The sequence below is a fragment of the Mizuhopecten yessoensis genome, unplaced genomic scaffold (assembly GCF_002113885.1).
Source record: "Mizuhopecten yessoensis strain PY_sf001 unplaced genomic scaffold, ASM211388v2 scaffold716217, whole genome shotgun sequence".
Classification (NCBI taxonomy): Eukaryota; Metazoa; Mollusca; class Bivalvia; order Pectinida; family Pectinidae; genus Mizuhopecten; species Mizuhopecten yessoensis.
This window is the reverse complement of record NW_018480006.1, coordinates 223,725-251,538: the sequence shown is the minus strand read 5'-3', so window position 1 is coordinate 251,538 and position 27,814 is coordinate 223,725. Positions and strand designations below refer to the sequence as shown.

Genomic DNA, 27,814 nt, shown 5'->3' with positions numbered 1-27,814 from the left:
CCCCCCTTCCCTTCCTGTTCAACGTCAACGGATACATTTTGTGTTATATTTCTGTACACGAAAGATACAGATACATTTTAAAACTAATCTACAAACTAGAACCTTGATTTTTTCTAAACCAAAACCAAATGGATGGATAGAGGATGAACGCTGTAGTGTACCGAAACCTAATTACTTTACGTGTAATGTCGATCGAGCGGTTTGATGTCGTTTGAACGACATATTAATTCTTGATTCAACTTCTACTAATGATTCTCTCTCAGTTGTTAATCTGCTTATATGCACGTTAGCAAAATAGCGACGTTTCTAATAAAGTTTGAAACTAATAAAATTACGCATAAATGTGCTTTTCAAGTACTTTCAGCGTTAAAAGATCGATTGAAATCAGTTTAAGGCCATTAAACCATACTTGGTCACCACTCAATGAATAACACTAACTCCCAATACCGTGTAGCATCGTAACATTTGTAAATACATTGAATGCTAATGAGAATGTGTATGTGTAATGACTTTCATACGTAAAAGCAAGGGAATCAAATACACTCTGCATTGACAGTGAAGATCACTGCGGGCCCACATGTGGTGCAGGAACCGCCTACACTTCCGGGGCCGATTGTCAGTCCTCGGGTTTAATTGTGTTTGTTTCTCTGTTTTGGAATCTCATTGGTTCCTATTGTGGATTGTTGGATAAACTTTACTAATAAACCCTTGCCACAAAACGATATTTGCTGAACTAATTTACTCATGTTGTCTGTGTGTTGTCAATCTACATGTGTTCTCCACACTGTTTTGAAAATATCTATCAAACATTCAAATATTGCTCTTTCGGAGAGTGAAAATAAGCATGCAATGCAGTTTGAGATGAATGCGATTTGTTTAGAGAGCCAAAAACCATTCAATCTTCCAGCATGGAGCTGTTGACAATGTAGCCAGACATGCTATTTCATCGATTTTAGAAGCAATCTTTAACACCGGATATTGGTGAACAAACCGTCGCATGACACTTGGCGTCAATTTTTTTATTTACAATTTTCCATCTGTCATCGCAATGAAACAAAAAACTATATCAAGGGAATATGTGCACTATTGTCTAGAGGTCAGAGGTTAGAGGTCAGAATGACTGGTGTATAATATAAGGTCATGCCATATGCTTCGACAGAGCTGTCGGTATGTAGTGTCTACACGAAATATTCTGATTTATCAAAACACACGTTTCCATAGAAAAGAACAATAACCAACTGGTTGTGTCAATACCAGAAGGAGTCGTACTGTTGTGGAATCGAAATTTGGTCGACTAATTAAATTCACATCAACATCTAAATCAAGAATTGTATGGTGATCGTTCAATTTAGCAACAAAACGTGCATTATAGAATGTAAGGGGGATTTATTTGTAAACTATGGAACAGGGAAGAGAATAGTACACACAATACATCAATTAGCATTCTGTATAGTTATTAAAAGGAAGTAACTGAATACCTATTGTTACTGATCAGAAAATATCCATTGGTCCAGAGGGAAACATTGCGATTTATTTCCATATCATTTTTAGAAATGAGTCAGAAACGTCTTTGCCACTACGGAGGCCGATTTCTGCCGTAAATATGCACTTTTTGACACCACCTTGATTTTGATTATCACAAAACAAGTCCTTAAATGATACAATTTGAATTTTCACTATGTTAACTCTTACTTTATGTCTTAATCTCGTTCCTTCTCGCAACCCCGAGATCATGATTGCCGTAACTAGCTTCCATACTCGACACGGGTCAGACCAATGGGTCTACGACATGCGATAAACGGATGTGCAATGTGATACGAGCTACAGATTCAACAAGGGACCTTCACATCTGTTACATCACGGACATAAGTCAGCAGCTATAAGATTGTGTTATCGTGGCATCTCGGGAAAATAGATTGTACATTCAGTTGACTGCACCAACAACCAAAAAATGAGGCCATGGTCAAAACGGATCTCGCCATCTTGGCGCGAGCTGACACAAATGGCGAATATCAAAATCACGGTTTACATAAAATGACTAGTCCCTGTGTTAAAATAAGATACGAACTGCATCCGTATTCTTTATCGAATTATATGTTAATTCGTTTTAATAATATCAGGTACATCTATTTCCCGCAGGACCAGAAAAAAACTCAAAAGAATACATTGATTTTAGAAGTGCGTAAAACGATCTTGAGACGAAACGATGGTTAACAGTACTTTGTATTATACATAGTTAAGGTTTACGTAGATATTTAGATATCGTAATTATGAAGGAAAGTTCACTGTTAGCGGTAGAAGTACTGCTGCTTTTATCTATGTCTTTCTGTTAAATAATCAAAAAAAGGTCTGGTTCATTTCAGCCGTCGAGCCACTTATTAACCTCACTTGGTACCTTTGTGTTAGAAATATAACACAACCCTCACTCGGTACCTTTGTGTTAGTTCTATACCACAACCCTCACTCGGTACCTTTGTGTTAGTGCTATAACACAACCCTCACTCGGTACCTTTGTGTTAGTGCTATACCACAACCCTCACTTGGTACATCTGTGTTAGTGCTATACCACAACCCTCGCTTGGTACCTTTGTGTTAGTGCTATACCACAACTCTCACTTGGTACCTTTGTGTTAGGGCTATACCCCAACCCTTAATCGGTACCGTTGTGTTAGTGCTATACCACAACCCTCATTTGGTACCTTTGTTTCAGTGTTATACCACAACCCTCACTTGATACCTTTGTGTTAGTGCTATACCACAACCCTCACTTGGTACCTTTGTGTTAGTGCTATACCACAACCCTTACTCGGTACCTTTGTGTTAGTGCTATACCACAACCCTCACTCGGTACCTTTGTGTTAGTGCTTTACAACAACCCTCACTTGGTTCATCTGTGTTAGTGCTATACCACAGCCCTCACCTGGTACCTTTGTGTTAGTGCTATATCACAACCCTCATTTGATACCTTTGTGTAAGTGCTATACCACAACCCTCACTTGGTACCTCTGTGTTAGTGCTATACCACAACCCTCACTTGGTACCTTTGTGTTAGCGCTTTACCACAACCCTCACGTGGTAACTTTGTGTTAGTGCTATACTTAAACCCTCACTTGGTACCTTTTGTGTTAGTGCTTTACCACAACCCTCACTTGGTGCATCTGTGTTAGTGCTATACCACAACCCTCACCTGGTACCTTTGTGTTAGTGCTATACCACAACCCTCACTTGATACCTTTGTGTTAGTGCTATACCACAACCCTCACTTGGTACCTCTGTGTTAGTGCTATACCACAACCCTCACTTGGTACCTTTGTGTTAGCGCTTTACCACAACCCTCACGTGGTAACTTTGTGTTAGTGCTATACTTAAACCCTCACTTGGTACCTTTTGTGTTAGTGCTTTACCACAACCCTCACTTGGTGCATCTGTGTTAGTGCTATACCACAACCCTCACCTGGTACCTTTGTGTTAGTGCTATACCACAACCCTCACTTGATACCTTTGTGTTAGTGCTATACCACAACCCTCACTTGGTACCTCTGTGTTAGTGCTATACCACAACCCTCACTTGGTACCTTTGTGTTAGCGCTTTACCACAACCCTCACGTGGTAACTTTGTGTTAGTGCTATACTTAAACCCTCACTTGGTACCTTTTGTGTTAGTGCTTTACCACAACCCTCACTTGGTGCATCTGTGTTAGTGCTATACCACAACCCTCACCTGGTACCTTTGTGTTAGTGCTATACCACAACCCTCACTTGATACCTTTGTGTTAGTGCTATACCACAACCCTCACTTGGTACCTCTGTGTTAGTGCTATACCACAACCCTCACTTGGTACCTTTGTGTTAGCGCTTTACCACAACCCTCACGTGGTAACTTTGTGTTAGTGCTATACTTAAACCCTCACTTGGTACCTTTTGTGTTAGTGCTTTACCACAACCCTCACTTGGTGCATCTGTGTTAGTGCTATACCACAACCCTCACCTGGTACCTTTGTGTTAGTGCTATACCACAACCCTCACTTGATACCTTTGTGTTAGTGCTATACCACAACCCTCACTTGGTACCTCTGTGTTAGTGCTATACCACAACCCTCACTTGGTACCTTTGTGTTAGCGCTTTACCACAACCCTCACGTGGTAACTTTGTGTTAGTGCTATACTTAAACCCTCACTTGGTACCTTTTGTGTTAGTGCTTTACCACAACCCTCACTTGGTGCATCTGTGTTAGTGCTATACCACAACCCTCACCTGGTACCTTTGTGTTAGTGCTATACCACAACCCTCACTTGATACCTTTGTGTTAGTGCTATACCACAACCCTCACTTGGTACCTCTGTGTTAGTGCTATACCACAACCCTCACTTGGTACCTTTGTGTTAGCGCTTTACCACAACCCTCACGTGGTAACTTTGTGTTAGTGCTATACTTAAACCCTCACTTGGTACCTTTTGTGTTAGTGCTTTACCACAACCCTCACTTGGTGCATCTGTGTTAGTGCTATACCACAACCCTCACCTGGTACCTTTGTGTTAGTGCTATACCACAACCCTCACTTGATACCTTTGTGTTAGTGCTATACCACAACCCTCACTTGGTACCTCTGTGTTAGTGCTATACCACAACCCTCACTTGGTACCTTTGTGTTAGCGCTTTACCACAACCCTCACGTGGTAACTTTGTGTTAGTGCTATACTTAAACCCTCACTTGGTACCTTTTGTGTTAGTGCTTTACCACAACCCTCACTTGGTGCATCTGTGTTAGTGCTATACCACAACCCTCACCTGGTACCTTTGTGTTAGTGCTATACCACAACCCTCACTTGATACCTTTGTGTTAGTGCTATACCACAACCCTCACTTGGTACCTCTGTGTTAGTGCTATACCACAACCCTCACTTGGTACCTTTGTGTTAGCGCTTTACCACAACCCTCACGTGGTAACTTTGTGTTAGTGCTATACTTAAACCCTCACTTGGTACCTTTTGTGTTAGTGCTTTACCACAACCCTCACTTGGTGCATCTGTGTTAGTGCTTTACCACAACCCTCACCTGGTACCTTTGTGTTAGTGCTATACCACAACCCTCACTTGGTACCTTTGTGTTAGTGCTTTACCAAAACCGTCACTTGGTACCTTTGTGTTAGTGCTATACCAAAACCCTCATTTGGTACCTTTGTGTTATAGCTATACCACAACCCTCACTCGGTACATTTGTGTTAGTGCTATAACACAACCCTCACTCGGTACCTTTGTGTTAGTGCTATACCACAACCCTCATTTGGTACATTTGTGTTAGTGCTATACCACAACCCTCACTTGGTACCTTTGTGTTAGTCCTATACCACAACCCTCACTTGGTACCTTTGTGTTAGTGTTATACCACAACCCTCATTTGGTACCTTTGTGTTAGTGTTATACCACAACCCTCACTTGGTACCTTTGTGTTAGTGCTATACCACAACTGGTTTGTCAATTGTTTGTCTGTTAGTTTATGAGTTACGAAAGGTCATAGAAGGCGATGTACACATATGATAGGACCACCCAAGCGGTCACTTTAACGTCTCACCCGACAGAGATCACAGCAGATAATATAACCTTATATCGTAAAAATAATACTTCCTTTACCGTTCACTTGTAGTTCTGATCACCACATACACATTGTATGTATGTATATTATTTTTGTATAATCGTTCATTGAATATATATCAGTAGCAATAGTTCACGTGTTCACATATACCAACCTCTCGATAATCATTCTCGTTCACATACACATACCTCTCAATAATTTCTCTTGTTCACATATACCTACCTCTCGATAATGTCCCTTGTTCATATATACCAACTTCTCGGTAATCATTCTTGTTCACATATACCTACATGTCGATTAATCTCCCTTGTCCACACATACCTACCTCTCGATAATCTCCCTTATTCACATATACCAACCTCTCGATAATCATTCTCGTTCACATATACCAACCTCTCGGTAATCCCTCTTGGTCAGTTATACCAACCTTTCGATAATCCCCCTTGTCCAGATATACCTACCTTTCGATAATCCCCCTTGTCCAGATATACCAACCTCTCGATAATCCCTCTTGTTCACATATACCTACCTCTCGATAATCTCCATTGTTCATATATACCTACCTCTCAGTAATCCCCCTTGTCCAGATATACCAACCTCTCAATAATCTCTTTTGTCCAGATAAACCAACCTCTCGATAATCTCCCATGTTCAGCACATACCATTCTCTCGTTAATTCCTCTTGGTGGTTTGTTTGGGGGGGGGGGGGGGGGGGGGCGAGTTTATGTTTGTTAAATTCGTAATTCGTAATAATGTTTGTAATTTTCGAGTTTTGGTTTATGCTCGTACTATGTTGAATTTAATGTTTCACCATAACATAAAGCACATCTCCAGGCTAATTCCTCTTGTTATTGAAGTACGTGTTTAATCCTTTGGAAGACTCGGCACATTATTTATTAACATGTCGTTTGTGTGGCATTCAGCATAACATATTTATGAACGAATTATATTGCTCTTGATTTGTGTCAAGAAAATTAACTGTAACCCCCTGCCCCAATCCATCACTGCCCTACAAATGTAGATTGGAGATATTGAACATGTGCTTTAATGTCAGTGTTCCCGGGGCTCCCGAACCCTCACTGCTTATGGAAGAACAAATCCCCAAAGGGCACGAAGTAACACCTGCAGATGAAACGTCGTGGACAAGAAAAGTAAAAGGATGTGTTAAACAGAATTGAATAAATGTAACCAAATCTGGGTCATACTTCTAAATGCCTTATAATTTATCTCTGAAAATATCTTAAACAGTCTGTTGTTTGATTTTTGTTTTATTTTAAGAATTATTTATATGAATATCTGTAGTGTTTTGTCCTAGACACAGTCGAGAAAGTGGTCATTATCTGTGAGGTTACACTTACTGCTAGCTGGTTAAAGAAGAATAACTCTAGTTTTTAATGAATTCAGAGATATGAAGAAAACTAATATCACACTTAAAATGAGTTAGATGTCTATCTGATATTGTTGAAGTTCTTATACAAGGAATGTTGATATACGTGTTAACGTATTATCTTATACAGTACAGCTGGTGAACGAGATAAATATTAACATTGTAGAGAGAGAGATAAATCGCATTATATTGCTAAATTAGCGGTTGTCTCCCTTGTACCAGATAACAGTTTCCATAATTCCAGATAAATATGAAAACGTTCACGTTCGACACGCGACTTATCTGTAGATCAATAGAAGTGTCCACACGTTCAGATAATTACTTCAAACTTGTTTACCTCTATAAGCAAAACGGGACAGGCACCTGTCCCTACCAAAGTGGAGGGTAAAATGATAAGATAAACCCTACCTATAGTAGAATGGGCCGTCTGTGTACATACCAGAGACATATTTGTGTAATATTTGAACCCTTGAACAAAACTTGAGTAATGGAGCTATTTATCAAAACATCATGTCTGCATGTTTTGCTTTGGAATATACAACTAGTGGCAGCGCTGACAGGGTAAGTTTACCCATTCATTGTTGGTTAAATCGGTTCCTTCTCATATGGATAAAGCTTAAAACTCAGCAGGTGTACTTAACTATGATTTCAAATTGATATATTTTGTCTGTAACATGGAATGCGATTGACTAATATAAGCCTCAGTAAATAGAGTGTCATTTTGTATGATTTCATGTAACGTTATAGTTGACACCACAACTGACCTTAAACACTTCATGATATCGAACTTAACGACAACATGCATTGAGGGTGGCAATCTTTGATGGGCTTGGGAAAATATCTGTTCTCTTTACACCTAATTCATACGATTCCTGTTGAAGAGGTATGCAATCCTTTTTCTAAGATCTGTAAATGTAAAATTGTCGTACTTTAACTATTATAGATCCAGTTTATTTGACATCACATGGAATAAGAATGTATATGAGTCATAACTTCCATAGATTCGTGCAGTATATATAGCGTATACTTAACGTATTCCCATATACACAATTACAGTTATATCAACAGTGGAATAAGTCATGTTTGTCACTTCTGTGATAACAAGTTTTTGTTAACAGGATATTTCTGGTTGAAAATTCAAAACGAAATGTGAGTAATAGTTGACTATTGGAAAGAGTCCCAATCCGCTAGCAGATGTAAAGTAAGTGAATATTGTCACTGATTGGTTTATCACACAGACACGTATGTACACGGGAAAGGGCCGACAGCGTCATCCAGTCCTTCAACCAAGCATTCATTTGTCAGGAGAGGTACACGACGAGTTGTGGAACTTTGGATTGGCGCCGCTGTACTCGCTACCGGATACAGACGTGTTACACTCCGCAGCAGAAGTACACCACCCGCTACCACCAGGTGGAGCAGTGTTGTCCTGGGTGGCGGGAAGACGGAGCGGGTTCATGTTCTATTCGTAACATATTTTTCTTCGTGTTATTTTCGATTATTTAGACAAATATTAGAATCATAAACTGTTTTTATTATATAAGCATTCATTTATTTCCACAAAAACCTGTAAAGACTAGCAAGTTTCAGCTTTATGTTAAGGACCAGTTTGACATGTATAATGAGTAAACTAATATTTACAGCTGTTTGTCCTCACCTGTGTCTGAATGGTGGAACATGTACAAACGAGGGAGGAGTACCCGTATGTTCATGTAAAGAGGGGTACACTGGTGACATGTGTCAATCAGGTAAACTTTCACGTCGCCGCTTCGTAATCTCCACTGCTTTAGGCACTTTGCTTCGAAATGTCGAGCTATAACCCAATTCTATTAAAACACCAATAGCACCAAGAATACATGAAGCTCTTGCCATCGTAATTACGAGCTACCATTGACGTGTTACTGAATTATCTATAATTGTCAATAAGGTGGTATGATAGCCCAGAATATCGACCAGGCTGCAACATCTCTGGTACTGGTTTACCAGTAACTAGATCCTTAGTAAAATCCATATTATTTCGAAAATTCTTACAACTTTATCATTAGCAAATTTCTCAGTACATGGTCATTAAAAGCATCCCCAAATCTGGATCGACCGTTATGTTGTGTCTTGGAAGTGTCGTGTCCAGAGCTCGTCGCTGGTTTGTAATATACAATGTTTCCCTGAAATAAGTAAGTAACAAAAAGTCATTCATTCGTTATCAACATTTGTTAATTGCAATGCTAGGTCTGGTGGCTATCTGATACACCCCTGCGCTGTGTGATGTTTGTTCTATTTCCCGTTATAGGAAGGAACCAGTGGCAAGCCTGGTATACTGTAATGATTTGTGGGTTCGCTGTTATCGTCATCATCTTTGTGGCTCTTCTGATATACTGCAGTAAGCGCAATGGTTACATGTAAGTAATATATAGCATACGATTGTGGTCTTTTGTTGAGTTCAATGTGTCAGGGTTTGTATTTGCATGAGCAAAGATTATTTTTAGTTTGTTTATCTTGTAAACAGTTTTATGTCGCCAAGTTTTCTCCAGGTACGTACCTGATTGGTCCATTTGAAACGTTGCATGGACGTCGAAGCGATATCGACAATGGCATCGTATGTCAATTGTTTCTGATATTTCATTCCTGTATCGCACTCGTGAAAATTTCAGAGAATGTACCATACATGTGCAGTATAAACTATCTAAGTAGGAAACAGCAGAATACGGATCATTTTACCGAGTGCGAAGTACGGGTGAAAATATCGGTATATTCTGTTATACGAGTAAAATAGATATGATATTCATCGGGGAAACCTTTAAATTTTCTATTTATTACATTTTTAAGTAAAACGAAGAAATTATCGTAGCATCAAAATCACTCGTTAATTAGATATAGTAGTGTAATATTTGTCAACAGGTTCTAATGAACTCACGCTTGACCACAAGACTACCGGCCATTTTCAATAGACTACTCAACGCCACTCTTTCTGCTATTATCTAGTAAGACTTCCTATTCAAATAATATCAATTATATAGTTAAGATATGATAATGTATGTACCAAGGATGTTCAAAATCAACCACATATTCTACCATCGCTTCTTCCTCAGCCGAATAGTTAATCTACTGCGTTGAATGAAGTAAATAGAAATAACATTTTGATTGACACTGGCCCTTATAATTAACACATCACATGGTGAAGATAGAACAGTTCGCATCTCTTCAGTACGGTGTATATTTAGCTTTTTATCACACTCATATTTTCTGATATTTTACTGGTAAAAAGGTAATAAATAACAAAATATTTATTAACTGCCACCTGATATAATATCACACCAACCACTCGTCAGGGATGATACTGTAGGTATGTTAATATTTGTTTGCCTCTGTTTTGGTTTGTCTCTCCTTATATGTTGTCTTCGCATTGTCAAGTTCATACACTTCTGTCAGCTAGATTCGACATTGATGTTACTGTCTGATCAAATAATGGAGTCGCTGTCAAATGACTACTCTGTTAATGTACGACGTTTAGTAGTTACAGAGAACAAATGTGTACTTGCATTGCGATTGGAGGATGCAGAGAAATGCCAATAATATAAGTTATTAACAGCAACGTTAGATAATGGTTTTCTGTCGCCAAACGACTTGTGCTTTATATTTCAAAAACATAACTAAACCAAGTTTCATGTACACTTATCTAGTGGCATGTGTTGATCATCTTCCTTTGTTCTTATTATGTAAAGTATGCGGCCAAACTCGTCACCCCAGAGAGCAGGCTACAGGAGACTAATACAGACGACCCGACTTGACCCTGGTTCCCATGACAACTCAACCATTCCGTCCTCTTGGACACCATTAGAAACGCTTCCATCTCGTATGAATCCCTCCGCTCCTCCCGAGACCTCGTGCTGATGGGCCAGCATGAGTTCGGTGGATATTGTTTCATCAATTATTTGCCATTTTTATATATTTTCAAACTGGTTGGCTCTTTGATCAGTTTAATCCATTTTGGTGTGTGTGTGTATATAAAGGTTGACAATATTTACGTCATAACATTGTACAGTGAATGCTGTCTTTGTAACTGAAAATCTCACTTTTAATTGGTTTTGTTTCTCTGCCTTGTATAAATTACATTACACTAATGGTCAGGTTTACTATACAACAAGGTTAGGGCTTCACAATACATGTGCTAGGCTCACAGTTAAATCACTGGGGGAAAGACAAGATCGATATCAGACTAGATGTGCCAACCATGGTGAATGTTTAAGATGTTTAACATGCTCTCATTGATTGTGATGTATTTACAAACAAAAACACATCAGTTTGTAGGAAAATGCAAGGTGGATATTTTATCACAGAAATATGATCATTGGTGAATACATTTTATAAAATCTAGATGCTTAAAAGAAAAGAATATGTGGCTGAAATTGCCTAACGTGAAACCTGTATACACTACTGTTATGACTATATAACTACCATTGTACAGCAGATACTGTTGTATGTAATGTTATATATCTGTATTGTTGTATAGGTCTCATAAGTAATTACGACAGTATGATCAACTATATAGATGTATATTAATGTACAAATGTATATCATTGTATAGTATCGAACTCATGTATATTACTGTAAATGACTAAAATGTATATTATTTTACAGATATAAATTATTGTATATAATGCTACATTCATTTTTGTTATTGGTTACCTGTATATTATTTTACATGTGTATACTATCGTATATAATTATTAAAGATATGATGATATATAGGTATAACGATGATTACGGGTGTTGTATTGTTGCCTGTACCTGTGATATAGATGGTCACTGGAGTTGTAGTAACCTGTGCGCTTTAGGTACACACTGTTATGTATTATCTACACACTAAAGTTTATACCATGGATGTTTATACATTTTTGTATAGTGATATTTATTTTTATAAAATGTATCTTCGTTGTTTGTCATTATTATTTTTTTTAAAACACACATAATAAACAGTTCCATCTGTTATTGATTTGATTGACAAATAAGTCGGTATTTACGTTTCTTTTGTTACAAGGTCAGTCAAGAAGGAGTTTTATAGAAACTAAAACAACCATATTCGTCTTTGAAAGGAAACATGAATCTTAATTAGTCAACGTTTCTTATATTCAAGGCGCGATAACTCTTCCGTACCAATGTTAAATTCACACGAAATACTCTAGCTATAATATATAAATGTAAAATATGGATTCCTGTCGATGGTTCCTGTGATTTGAAAGCATTAGTACCATCGCTTTCTTTTTGTTTAAGTTTCATTTAGGTAAATGAAATGCGAAAAACATGTCTTTGAAATTTTCTCTTGCTCAAATCAATGTTCTGGTCAATACCTTGATGATATAGATGGTGTACAGCATAGTCTAAAGAAAACAACAGCCTTGTAGATATTCATCATTTGTACAACTGAAATGTATCTAACCAATTTCTTATATCCAGCTAATTATCTTTTGAATTTTTACAAAAATCTGATATCGTGCCGATATCGTTTATAAACATCTTATAACAATGTAGAGGGTATTGCAACTTGATAGTTTTAGAAAGGATTCGCTCTTCCAAAGATATAGTCTTGTTATTAGATCCATGCGGATCTTGAAATCAACTTTCAGGCAAAATATACTAATTTGTACTGTGACAATGATACTAAAACATATCACACAATGTTAAAGATGGTATCATCTTGTCCTGCCTTCTTCTTCAACACTTTATAACGATAATGACTAAATAACAATATCATTGTGGTACATCAGCGACTAGCGTGGATAATTTTATATAGTAAGATGTTTAGCTTGGTTACGATAAGATCAAGACACCGGTTACAGCAGTGGTTTTAGTGTACTTTAGTGATCAATAAACCACACAACCAGCATCAAGGTATAACAGCTAATAGGTAAAAACTATATCACCTAGTGGAGTATGTTATGATCGCGTGTAATATTCTGTGATACACCTACGTGTATGTAATCTCCATATTAATTAGTATTGCCATAATTTATTCTGACACTCATATAGTTATGTGAAATTGATAAGTTAAGTTCATATTATACTTTTTATTTTAAATTTTCTTTAGTTTAGATGTATTAAGTAAACATGTACTTGATATTAATTAACAATTGTTTGATTTGACAAATAAAAATAAGACACATCATGCATGTAGTGTTTCTTACGATAAAACAAATACAGATATGTTATCATCAATCCTCGGTAGTATAGTGGTAAGTATCCCGCCGGGGAGGATTATTTTTGTGCTTTTGTATGAGTGTTGTTTTAGTAAGTCCCCAAAATAAATCACTTTTGATTAAAAAACAAAAAATATAAACTGGTTAGTAGAATGGTATGATTAAACTTGTACGAAAGTATTGCAGAGGAGGGGGCTGTGTGGTTTAATACCGGAATGGTTATCAAAATACAAAAGTGTTATAGAGGAATCGCATGACAGTATTGTGTGGCTAAAACGTGATGGCCAGGTATGCAGGGACGTAATTGATACTTACCTAGGTCTATTTCCCACCAGATCAAAGTGCCTTTTAAAATTCGTAAGATTGTGATTTGTTTTCTGATCTTGAGAGGGCGGTAGAGAAACTTGACGACTCTGGTCATGTGCTGATCATTGGTGACTGTAACAGTCGATGCGGTCATAGTAAAGATTGTATTACGGATGACAAACTCAATGAAACTGTTGCTGATGAAATCTCCGAATCTTGTAACTTTGTGAGGAAGATACCACGACAAAAACATCATCCCATCGGATATCACCACATCATAATTGTAGCTACCAATATTTACAAACACACAATGGGGTAACTGTCAGGCAACCAAGTAATCCTGCAAATAGTCAATTATGTAAACCTTGCCATCCCCTTCATAGAGATGTCTATACACTGCATCATCAAATTCATCATTCCTATAAAACTGAGTACTGAATAGATTGCCACTTTGTGTGTTTTAATGTCCTCTGGTGGAAAATGAGTCGTTAGACAAATTTCATTCAATGTTCTTCGTGCATTTCTGGAATAGACAATAGCAAATCTAGGTGTTAAAAAAAGTATCTTGATATTTCGTAAAAACTTTTTATATCCAGAAGAAATTTCACAAAAGTATCTTAATGATGTCTCATCAAAAAAACACGAGACCATCGCAAGTGAAATGTCAATTCCCAAGTGATTTGAATATTCACATGTCATAGCCCTACATTCAATACCATTCATTTTCTTATACCTGGCAACATTTGGACCAGATGACAATGTTTTGGTATCTGGGTAGATACATAAATCTAATGCAATGATGTATTACCTATAAGGAACTTCTGAATGAGGCTTCAATTCGTCAATATGGGCTGTACGAACTGGGGTCGGGATGCTTGTACGTTGAAAAATTTTCCAATTCCTAGGGATCTGCCGTCTTCAAAATGTTGATTGTCTGTCCATATTGTAGTCTACAACTAGCACCGCCCTCTTGACAAATAGTGTCTATATCATGGTTTACCTGCTATATGTAATAGCATGTTTATTTGGGGCAAACGGGATCTTGCTTATGTAGGTAGAATATAGTTTGTGTTGATAACAAATAATTCTAAAATATCTATCATTCAAAAGAAGCCAAACATTTAAACGCCCACCCACAGTTTGCAGCCTGCCACCCTTTCTTCATATACCTAATATTATCAAAATATGGATGACCGTATGTTACCAGCACATTGATATGAAGGATCAGAGTCAACAGCATATTACAGTTCGACAACTTTTACAGACAATGTACATAAAAATATTGGGAAATGTCTGTCAATTCATATATATAATGTATTACATTTCTTTCCACCTTATTCGTATCTGTAGCGATTATCTAATGCATATTTTTCATACAAAATGTATCCAAGTATGTCAATCCTCATAGAAATAACCATTTAAACATCTATCGCCCGCAGGACATTGTGTGCCAATTGTTACCTCCAGTGCATTGTATTATATCAGTAATGATGATATCGGCATCATTCTTAAACCTTTTCTTAATGGTGATACATGTAACCTAACACTAAAAGGCTTGTGTGAATGAACTAGATACTTCTTTAATTATATATTCATATGGAAAGTAATCTACATACGTGTTTACCTAAATTGGTCAACAAACGTCTTACGTTATGTAAAATAATCACATAAGACGAATGGTGCCCTTCTGTATTTTGTGTTTCACAAAAGCAATTTAAATGCGTGAAATAATCATGCAGAACGAGCAACAAAGAATCTTTATAATTTTATTAATGTTAATTATTATACAACATGTTGTACGTCGTAGACGTCTTATCCTGTCAACAGCTATAATCCTCGGTAGTATAGTGGTAAGTATCCCCGCCTGTCACGCGGGAGACCGGGGTTCAATTCCCCGCCGGGGAGGAATAATTTTTGCTTTTGTCTTTAACAATAATTGTATGAGTGTTGTTTAATTTAGGGAAAAGTAAACTGTAAATTATGAACAATCTAATCCTGGGCTTTAAATGTATGGCTACTAGTTCCTATCTCCAAAGCTGAAGATTTCTCAAGGAGCAAAGTAGACGAAAAGGTCCAAGGGAGGTAACTCCTATACAAATTCTGAGACTTTCGACTAGAATAACGGTCCTCATAAGATAACCGAAATTAATTTGATATGATTAATTCCCATTAATATAGGTGACCACAATAAATCACTTTTGATTAAAAACAAACCAATACTAACTGATTAGTAGTGCATGCTTGAAACGCATCAGAAAACTAATCCAAGAACTATCGTTATATGGTAGATTCTTTTAAGAATTGATTCATCATCAGTTTTGTATTGCGATGTGATAGGATACACAACCAGATCTAGTCAAAGATAAATTTGTAGGCTGTCATTATGTCTTCTGTATTTTCTCGTAAAACCATGACTTATTGATTGTAAAGTTTGTTGGTTAACAGTAATTGATTGAGGTTTAATAAAAGGCAGTGATTAAACAATCTTCCGATACTACTTCATAGGGTTTCATATATAATAAAGCCTGACATTTTTACAAAATATTATGTAAATACTGTTCCCTAGCAATATTTCAAAAACTTATATCATTTCTACGTCGTGATTTTATGAAGAATTGCAAAGGTGTCTGTCTGACCATAAGCTGTTAATGATGATACTACTAGACCATTGATAGAATACTAAATTCAACCGCTATGATTACATACATTACAAACACCAGTTTGAACTCTGTCTAAAATATAATTACAAAATATATTATTTGTTTTTGTTATTTTCATTTGCTGCCTAGTAGAGTCAACATAAATGTTGATATCAGTTTTATCTCATACTGTTATTTTGAAAAAAGCTTATGTCAATACAGTCAATACAGCATAACTTCATAAAATCATTTCACAAAGTATTTTTTTCTAGTATCACACTCGATTTTATTAAGGAGTAAAGAACTTACTTACATAGAAATACCTTACCTTATATAACATAGAAATACCTTACATTAAAAGGTATTTATGAGAGGTAAGTAATTCAGTAAATTTAAAGAGGAAACGGATGTGTGATTGCTATAATCTCCACACTTGTACTGTAGCGTGGCATCGTTGAGCAATAACATACCTGATACGCCCTACTTCATGTATGTATATCCTTTATGGCATACATAACTTTCTCAATCATAAAGGAGAAGTACTACATGTTGTGCAGGAATTGCTTAGCTTTTCGAAGCATCAAGTTCCGTTTATTGTATTTGCTGTATTTCTCAATTCTCCTTTTTGTCATGATTATTGTGTGAACGTGAGTTTTAATTGTGCTCTGTGCTGACGATAAAAGCACATTAAAATTTGACTGATTTCTTCCTGTGTATATACATGTACAAATATCATAACATGTATATTGATGCCTCTGACCTATTGAAGGTTGACCTTATCGTGTCATGGTTGATGTTCTATTTCGTAACGACCTAACTTGGTTTGTCCTACTGCTATAATGTCATTCCGCTAAATTGTTACTGGATTTTTTTCAAATTGCATGTCATTTAAGGCGACTAAGGTGGAGATATGTGGTTATCTTTCTTATCTTTATCTTCAACCTCTCTAGCGACCAATATATATCATGACAGCTTATTTTGTGGTGTCTGTCACACACAGAGTCGAATTACTTCTCCAAAGGTGATAACTATCCACAATGCTTCCTAAAGTGCTTGAAATGTGCATCACACTATGTATTTTAGTCATAAAATTTGCTATTTTCTCTCTCCTGCATCCGAAAAACAACACAGGAATAAACATTTTTACAAAATCTTCTTTCTGAACTGGGGTCGTGATGCTTGTACGTTGAACATTTTTCCACTTCCTAGGGATCTGCCGTCTTCAAAATGTTGATTGTCTGTCCATATTGTAGTCTACTACTAGCACCGCCCTCTTGACAAATAGTGTCTATATCATGGTTTACCTGCTATATATAAGTAGCATGTTTATTTGGGGCAAACGGGATCTTGCTTATGTAGGTAGAATATATTTTGTGTCGATAAAAAAATAATTCTAAAATATCTATCATTAAAAAGAAGCCAAACATTTAACGCCAACCCACAGTTTGCAGCCTGCCACCCTTTCTTCATATACCTAATATTATCAAAATTTGGATGACCGTATGTTACCAGCACATTGATATGAAGGATCAAAGTCAACAGCATATTACATTTCGACAACTTTTACAGACAATGTACATAAAAATATTGGGAAATGTCTGTCAATTCATATATATAATGTATTACATTTCTTTCCACCTTATTCGTATCTGTAGCGATTATCTAATGCATATTTTTCATACAAAATGTATCCAAGTATGTCAATCCTCATAGAAATAACCATTTAAACATCTATCGCCCGCAGGACATTGTGTGCCAATTGTTACCTCCAGTGCATTGTATTATATCAGTAATGATGATATCGGCATCATTCTTAAACCTTTTCTTAATGGTGATACATGTAACCTAACACTAAAAGGCTTGTGTGAATGAACTAGATACTTCTTTAATTATATATTCATATGGAAAGTAATCTACATACGTGTTTACCTTAATTGGTCAACAAACGTCTTACGTTATGTAAAATAATCACATAAGACGAATGGTGCCCTTCTGTATTTTGTGTTTCACAAAAGCAATTTAAATGCGTGAAATAATCATGCAGAACGAGCAACAAAGAATCTTTATAATTTTATTAATGTTAATTATTATACAACATGTTGTACGTCGTAGACGTCTTATCCTGTCAACAGCTATAATCCTCGGTAGTATAGTGGTAAGTATCCCCGCCTGTCACGCGGGAGACCGGGGTTCAATTCCCCGCCGGGGAGGATTTATTTTTGCTTTTGTCTTTAACAATAATTGTATGAGTGTTGTTTTAATATAAGTGACCACAATAAATCACTTTTGATTAAAAACAAACCAATACTAACTGATTAGTAGTGCATGCTTGAAACGCATCAGAAAACTAATCCAAGAACTATCGTTATATGGTAGATTCTTTTAAGAATTGATTCATCATCAGTTTTGTTTTGCGATGTGATAGGATACACAACCAGATCTAATCAAAGATACATCTGTAGGTTGTCAGTATTTCTTCTGTATTTTCTCGTTAAACCATGACTTATTGATTGTAGAGTTTGTTGGTTAACAGTAATTGATTGAGGTTTAAAGGGGCCGGTCAGGGAAAAAGTGTCATATTTGCTAAAATGGCATACACATGTTTAAAATACCTTCTTATGAAATATACCGATTAAAATTTTGCTGAAATTCACTCCCTAAGAGTAAAAAGTATAATTATATTAAAGAAATCCTAAATCGTCACCTGACAGTCTAAAACTCTCAATTGACCCATATCAGTGATGTAATTTTACCGCACGTGCGTCTTCAACAAGGCCAAATGTAAACATCGCGGCGAAAGAAAAATATGCATGCAAAAGTCATGACAGGCACGAGGTGTCAATACCGTTATATATAACAACAACATATAGGTAGGAATACTACACTTGCATCATACATGACCTTTGAAAACAATTATTTACGTATAGTATTGCTGTCCTGTCCGCACATGACGGCGTGCTATTGTTGTTATCTTCACTGCCTCAGAGGAAAAACATGTAAAATAAAACACTCCAAATTATTAAGAAGTAAACAAAAAGCAAAGTTAGAGAAAAAACGTGGATCAGCATATGCATCATGTACTATCATGTGTATATTAACACACTTTTGGGGTCAATCTAATTCTTCGTCAAGACACTCACAGAACGATTACACACAAAACAAAATATAAGACAAATTTAAAAAAAACAATATGCATATACTGGTGTTAATGTGAATAATTCGCGAGGTTAGACTCAACCTTCTAAATACTTAGGAGGAAATTCCCTTCAAAATACTAACAACGGATAGTTTAAAGATTATGGGCAAAGTAACGCACTCAGCTATCCACTCCCCTGGATCCACCGGTGAGAAGTATGATGAAAGATATGTTCATGTGTTAGCAACACGATACACGCTATGGTAAGTGTAACGTAAATAACAATCTTTGTATACAGTACTGCAATTAATAAATATATGCGATATCAATCTTGTCTTATGGTATTGTATAATAACTAGAAATTGTTGGCTAAAATTTGACGGGCTTTGCAAACTAGTTCCAAGTTCCTGGTTGCAATTAAAAGGTAAACTCAATACTAAAAGTAATATAACATGAATTGATTGAAACTAATTAAGTTATTCATTTGGCCTCTATGAGCATAAAAGTAAGTCAAGGACTTACTTGAAAGCCTTTATCTCCAATACGGTAGTGTCCAAATACCATGATTTGTTAGTCATTAGATATAAATCATATTACTGAAAGTACTGAAGAACGGCAAAATCGTTAACATTTGTGCACTTTGACAGTCACTGCTTAATTGATATTTAGTGACATACGAAGTCATTCATTGAAATAATTATATATCTCCGAAGTCCACAATTCTTCTGGCCTGATATCATGGACCTAGACCTCTTACTTATTCAAAAGATGTTGTTTATATTTTTTACTTGACTGACCAGTTTACTTTAAAAGTTGATCAATGTCATTGTTAAGTAGTTGAAAATCGTTTTTCCCCGCATTGTTCATGCCAAAAAGGTATCACCCTAGACTCTTAGTCATTCAAAAGAAATCGGTTTTTTTTCAACACATCTGACCCTGGGACTTTGCAAGTTGGACAAGGTAATTCATTTTTTTATTTGCAAACTTGGCAACCCTTCTCTGCGCCATAATACTTGCCTAATATCATTACTCGGTACATCATGGCTACCTAAGAGAAGATTGCTCAATGTTGCTTGTTTTGTTTACAAAAAAATAAAGTGCTGAAGTAAGACAGAGATATACAAATATCAACACTGCATTGTATTATCATTAGAGAAAACTACTGCCAATGTTGCCTGATAGTAGTAATTCAGAATATAATATAAACACTCCCTCAGAGTATTATTCCAATCAAAACGTTTGACTAGAAACACAATCGGCGACTCTGACTGATAGCATTATTACAAATACTAGTGGCAATGCCAACTCCAAGAACGAGATGGTAATGAGGTTTCAATCTTAAAACATATGCAAACTAAATAATACATGATTGCCAGTTCCTTTACCGTTGGTGTTTAGCATAAATACATACGAATTTAAGCATGAGTGAAATGAACTTAGAGAAAGAGCCAATAAGTGGCTTTAAAATAATGTTCATTATACATTGTTGTCCTTCATCCCTGAATAATTTATTGTTATATACAATCCTCGGTAATATAGGCTCCCCTTTGCCACGCGGAAGACTGTGTAGGGATTATCTAATCTAGGTTGTCATCATCGTGTCATTTGTTATGTTATACGTATTTATAGTAACGACATAACTTAGAAGTAATGGATGAACGTAGTTTCTTATACAGTTGCGATATTAAATCTCGGTATATATCTTTCGATAACTGTTGTATGCTGTACTAGACAAGAATGCGAATGGTGATATACAAATGGCTTATTTATATATGGTCTCTCGCAGTCTTAATTATATTATATATAATACACGTTAGTTAGTTTCTGTTAGCCAGGCGTAAAGTGAAATGCAAATTAAGAATTATAATAAATTAACTTAACCGTGCAACAGTCGATCATAGCTGACTTATTCTTTCAAAATACACAATCCTCGGTAGTATAGTGGTAAGTATCCCCGCCTGTCACGCGGGAGACCGGGGTTCAATTCCCCGCCGGGGAGGATTTGTTTTCTAAAATTTTGTGATACGTATACCAGCTCATAATTCTTGAAAACTGCAAATAGCAAAATATTTTAAATATTGATTTTTCAAATATGTAAATATGTTTAACCACTCTGTAAACATTCTGATAATCTTCAAATAATTAATTATTTTCCCTTGTGATACGTACCTGACCAATTTTATTGAGGTTATTTTCAATAGATGGATATATATATATGTTTTGTTCTGATTTTGGTGTCTGATACCGATTCAACTCGAAAGTGTTCTTATTCACCAGGAAGACTGAAGGCTAGCTGCGTACTGCGGATTGTGTGCATATGCGAATTCAACAACTGTTAGTATAAAGTTAAGTAAGTAGAGGTTGGGTCGTATTCCAATCCGTTAAGGAAAAAAGAATCAATTTCTTTTTTAGATGAAAGAACAATTCTACGATAATGCATGTATATATGAACAGAACAGAACATATTCAAATTTATTAAATGAACAATGAAAGGCCACATACACCCTGTTTATTGTTCACTGACCGTTTCAATAATCTAACTTTAAGCAAAAGATAGTTGATCTGACATATCCTAAAGTAAAGGAATAGCGAACAACAAATAATAAATTGAGACACACTATAATGGTTGGATTTACATTTTACAAGATACATTTCAGCTTATACATACAGTAATCAATGATTCATCATTATTGTTTTAAGGGAGAAGACGAACTTTAAGTTTTTTAACTTGTGTCTAATGCCATTGGTATTTTTGCAAATAGAATATGTTTAAATCTATGCAGGCTGTTTTGGCGCCTGAACTGAGAGCCAATCATACCATTAACAGTCGGTGTTTGGCGCCTGAACTGAGAGCCAATCATGCCATGAACAGTCTGTATTTGGCGCCTGAACTGAGAGCCAATCATGCCATTAACAGGGTGTATTTGTCGCCTGAACTGAGAGCCAATCATGCCATGAACAGTCTGTATTTGGCGCCTGAACTGAAAGCCAATCATGCCATTAACCGTATGTGTTTGGCGCCTGAACAGAGAGCCAATCATGCCATTAACAGGCTGTATTTAGCGCCTGAACTGAGAGCCAATCATGTCATTAACAGTCTGTGTTTGGCGCCTGAGCTGAGAGCCAATCATGCCATTAACAGGGTGTATTTGGCTCCTGAACTGAGAGCCAATCATGCCATGAACAGTCTGTATTTGGCGCTTGAACTGAGAGCCAATCATGCCATTAACCGTTTGTTTTTGGCGCCTGAACTGAGAGCCAATCACGCCATTAACAGGCTGTATTTGGCGCCTTAACTGAGAGCCAATCATGCAATTAACAGTCGGTGTTTGGCGCCTGACCTGAGAGACAATCATGCCATGAACAGTCTGTATTTGGCGCCTGAACTGAGAGCCAATCACGCCATTAACAGGCTGTATTTGGCGCCTTAACTGAGAGCCAATCATGCAATTAACAGTCGGTGTTTGGCGCCTGACCTGAGAGACAATCATGCCATGAACAGTCTGTATTTGGCGCCTGATCTGAGAGCCAATCATGCCATTAACAGGCTGGATTTGGCGCCTGAACTGAGAGCCAATCATACCATTAACAGTCGGTGTTTGGCGCCTGAACTGAGAGCCAAACATGCCATTAACAGGCTGTATTTGGCGCCTTAACTGAGAGCCAATCATGCAATTAACAGTCGGTGTTTGGCGCCTGAACTGAGAGCAAATCATGCCATGAACAGTCTGTATTTGGCGCCTGAACTGAGAGCCAATCATGCAATTAACAGTCGGTGTTTGGCGCCTGAACTGAGAGCAAATCATGCCATGAACAGTCTGTATTTGGCGCCTGATCTGAGAGCCAATCATGCCATTCACAGGCTGTATTTGGCGCCTGAACTGAGAGTCAATCATGCCATTAACAGGGTGTATTTGGCTCCTGAACTGAGAGCCAATCATGCCATGAACAGTCTGTATTTGGCGCCTGATCTGAGAGCCAATCATGCCATTAACAGGGTGTATTTGGCTCCTGAACTGAGAGCCAATCATGCCATTAACCGTTTGTTTTTGGCGCCTGAACTGAGAGCCAATCATACCATTACCAGTCGGTGTTTGGCGCCTGAACTGAGAGCAAATCATGCCATGAACAGTCTGTATTTGGCGCCTGATCTGAGAGCCAATCATGCCATTAACAGGGTGTATTTGGCTCCTGAACTGAGAGCCAATCATGCCATTAACAGTCTGTGTTTAATTGATCATTAACAGCTCTCTTCCGTACAGTTGGTCATTATCCCACTATTATGGGGTTGATGGATGGAACATTGTATTATGTGTTAGCTCAATCGAGACCGCAGCTGATGTTTAAGTCCCTTACCCCTATCCGGCCTACTGATGGTTTACCACTTAATATATGATATTCATGGTGATAAGTTCACAACAAAAACTACAAGTAGAGCCCTTTAACACAGTAGATTGATAAGCCTCAATGAAGCGATGTGTAAGAACGTCTGCACATGCCCTTGACTGCCTAACGCGCACGCGCAGTCCACCTGGGTGTACTCACGTGTTATCAAATTAACAATGACGTTTTTTGCAACAATAGACAATAACTTTTCTATGACACTATCGCAATGCAAGTATCAAATACATCTGCTATCATTAATATGGTAATCAGTAAGGACTAGCAATTACGGTGATGTCGTTTCTCCATTGTAAAACTGAAAACGACACAGTCAAAATATGAATATGCATGCGGATATTTCATTCAATTATAAAGAGAAAGAAGAGTGAAAACCGTGAACTCAGGAGGTATGAATGTGATGTTTTTACACGCCTGCCTAATTCGACATTACGTTATAGGTGTCATGTCATAAGGAGACTCGTATTACGGACAGGGACAGAACAGTCAGGTGCACCCCTTTTTTGGCACCATCACTTCGAGGCTAATTACAATATCTTTTATATCAATTTTCTATAGAATAGCATCATGGCAGATCATTGAAGCGATAACACGCATTGTGATACATTGTAGTTTGTTACCATATTGTATAACAAAGCAAACTAGTTCAATAGAATCTCCTTCAGAATTTTAAATTATGGTTACAAAATGGTTGTTCCCATGTATGTTAAGCAACCGTTTTGGTTTGTTCTGTATGACCGTATTACATATCACTACCAACATAATGAAATGTACAAGCAAAAATAACATGACATATAAAAACAAAGTGGGTAGTATTTACTACAACACATAACTTTACACAGGTTCACTGTGTGGTTTTATTTTTCTTTACATTATAATACACCACCGATTAACTTGTTTAAGAATTATATGTTTTCAAATATAGCATGACTGAAACAAACGTATGGCAATTACGCCGATTTTTTTCTATTTTACTCCGTTGAATATACCATATATAGTAATGACCTGAAGTACTAAATCATATTTGATAATAACCATGTCTTGATGTTTTGTTGTAAACTAAGTTGCCAGTATCAATCACCTTTATTACCATTTATTATTTACTGTTGATTCAACATTGATTCAGTGTTGATAAAACAATATTTCGTTTTTAATTCCGTTATAATTTATATTGAATTTTATTAAGTGTTAATTCAGTACCTTACGCATTAAGAAAGATTTTTGATGTTAGTAAAGCATATAATGACTGTTTTCACGACTCCTTAACGTGCAAATCAATCAAGCAGTAGTCTTAGGATGACGTTACTATTGTTGATCAACGAACATAAGAAACAACAAATATGTAATGTTTACATATAGTTTGATACATAAAATGCACACTTATCACATGGCTTATCCTATGACTTTGGTAATACTAGCTCTTGCTAGCTTTATCATCTTCAAAGTCATCTTATAGATGTTCTGTTGTATTGGTGGTAATATTCCCATTTTCCATTTCGTAGATTTAGCTCATCAAACAGTTTCCGATAATTCTCAAGACAGTTTAAAACCAAATTCAAGAAACAAATAGCACTGACCAATAAAAACCGACAACACCTGAAATTCTACGGTAGAATTCCCATTTATCCCTGCTTGAACCTTTAAAGGAAAAGGATTGATTCCAAATACTGAAAATACTGTGGGTGTTGTTTTCGTGAAATCATTTCACATTATTTGTAACTTTTATCAAAATATGACAAAATCAACCATTTGAAGCAATGAATAATAATAATTTTTAAATAAAGCATATACGCTGAATTACATGTTAAAATGTTGTTTTGTTTTTCCTTTTTATGACAATTGTGTACAGGTGTATGATGATGTCTTAGTGTACTTATCTAACTATATAAAATATCTACATTTGTTTATAACATCTTCTGTATTTGAATTGTACTTTATTTAAAACAACTGAGTTCTGAAGGTTACTTAGGTGTAATATTGGCTATGAACACGTGAGCTTTCTGTCTTTTATTTGTTTGGTCATAACCGAAAAAAACATTCCTGTGCAGATGTAACTGTTTTTAAATGTTCCTGTAATCCATTTCAATGATTAAGGGCAGTGGGCGCGTTGTCATAATTTGCATCAAATTGATTCATTCGTTGAGGGAAATTGCTGATATTTATAGAATGCACTTGAAAGTTTAATCTAGTACTATGAATGAAAACCACAAAATTGTCATCGGTAAAAAAATAAACCTCATATCTCGTTTATGTACAGCTGTTACACACTACACGAAGGAACATCTGTGTTCACTTCTAAGGGCGCGCTGTCGCTCTGCAACGCATGCGCGAGGTTATCGTTTGCCTTCCAGCTGGGTATCACAAAGCAATCGGCTCGACTTCTAACGGGTATCTGCTCTTATACGCATGTCCGTTCGTCCGCATCATTGCTCACATAGCATCACTGGGAACAGTTAAGGTAATAAACGTCATTTATCTATATAGACGTTTTATGACTTCTTTATGTGACTGAGTACAGCTATTCTGTTGGAATTGTATGCTAATGAGACCAGCGCGTGCACAAGCAATTATTTAACAGTGAAGATGCCAATTAGTGTAAGTGTTTTGTAATGTATGTAACTAAATAAACTAGCTTATATGGTTGTACCACAATGTTATGTTTAACTACTTGTTCGTGACGGGAAAAAAAAGTAACTGAAATCAAAATGACATTTACCAATCAAAATTAGAGACACGTTTTCAAATGACTCATTATTCTTATAAATAAAGAGAAAGTGTTAGGCCATAATGCAATTGTTTATAAATATTGTGATGGAATAATGTTTTAATACACACATTCAATGAAATATATGCATTATTTCATGCTCAGATTACTGAGAGTAAGAGAAAATGATTCAACATATGTTTAATAATAAAAAGGTACATGTTTATATGTTTAAAATAACTGAAGAATGTTGTGTTAAATCTAATAAAAAAACACCTTCGATACAGACGCCTTTGTTTGATTTACAACTGTTTTAAAAAAATATGATTATAAACATTCTTAAGATAGTTAAGATTCGCTTTGTTAGTTTTAAAACTCCTTTAAACATCTAGATCTACGTAAGCTGAAGCTAATTCTCTCAGACATTGAAACAAATTTTATTCAAAAATAAATTAAAGTCGACGATGAAACATAACCAAATGTAGAAAAAGACACTGCAGGCTATTAATTCCTTATATATGTCATCTTGAAATGAGTACAATTATGACGCCTCTAAATGGTCCCTTGCTTTTCCATAGGTGATTTCAGTATTTCTTTCCTCTTGTTTCGGTATATGTTCGGTATTTGATGTCAGTTCTTACAGACTTTGCGTTCTGTTATTGCTCTTGTATGTTAATGATGGGATGCATTCTATTTCTCCATTTTATCCGAAGATATATGTTGGCTTCATTGTGATACATAACAATATTTAAAACAAATTGTTACTTAAAACAATTTGCAGTATAAATTGTTCATTAAAATAGATGTTTATTGAACCGTTCTGTCTATTCGTCTGGATCAATAACTCCGTTTCCACACCTGTAGAAGTGAAAATGTGTTCAAACCTTCTGTATGTGCTTAAATGATGATGATAGGACAATTTGCATTAGCATATGATTAAACAAGCGGCCATTAGACACAGCTGCCTGTGGACCGTTGTACTGTTGTAGAACTGGCGCGCAAACTTGGGGTTAGTATTTCTGCATCTGGTGGCCGCCAGGTGTAATTCGCCTGTGTTCATTCAGTATCATAAACAATGGATTTAAAATAAATCTAAAATACGTTTAAAATAACGAAACGGTATACAAGTGCAATGATATTTTGACATGTTTTATTACGAGTTATTAATTATTGAGAACAATTTTTCGTATGAAATATATATTTGTATTTTTACATTGTTATTTATCGTATGGTGTTAGATACATCGATAAGGCAGTATAAAATAACTCATAATCTGAATGAACATCATAGACGCACTTTTCATAGTTTTTGCAAGTAAAACGTACGTGTCTTAATTTGTTGGGATGAAAGTATCATCAGAACCTCTTACAAAACAAAAATCGAATATTGATTGCTTTAAGGCATTAGTGACTTCGCAATGAATCACTATAAAATTACATCCAACTGTGGTGAAAATA

At 36.3% G+C, this 27,814-nt stretch overlaps 1 protein-coding gene and 3 non-coding genes across 4 annotated transcripts; all 4 read left to right on the top strand.

Annotated features, from left to right (window-relative positions):
* Nucleotides 1–8,218: 8,218 nt before the first annotated feature.
* LOC110442139 (multiple epidermal growth factor-like domains protein 11) lies at nucleotides 8,219–11,544 on the top strand (the record flags this gene model as incomplete). Its single annotated transcript, XM_021485605.1, has 4 exons — nucleotides 8,219–8,448; nucleotides 8,624–8,728; nucleotides 9,268–9,376; nucleotides 10,700–11,544. Coding segments are annotated over 4 exons (613 nt in total), but the record flags the coding sequence as incomplete, so codon positions are not given.
* Nucleotides 11,545–15,310: 3,766 nt separating this feature from the next.
* Trnad-guc lies at nucleotides 15,311–15,382 on the top strand. The gene has a single exon. It is a non-coding gene; the product is annotated as a tRNA-Asp (tRNA).
* Nucleotides 15,383–18,254: 2,872 nt separating this feature from the next.
* On the top strand, nucleotides 18,255–18,326 carry Trnad-guc. The gene has a single exon. It is a non-coding gene; the product is annotated as a tRNA-Asp (tRNA).
* Nucleotides 18,327–21,179: 2,853 nt separating this feature from the next.
* Nucleotides 21,180–21,251, top strand: Trnad-guc. The gene has a single exon. It is a non-coding gene; the product is annotated as a tRNA-Asp (tRNA).
* The last annotated feature ends 6,563 nt before the right edge of the window (nucleotides 21,252–27,814 follow it).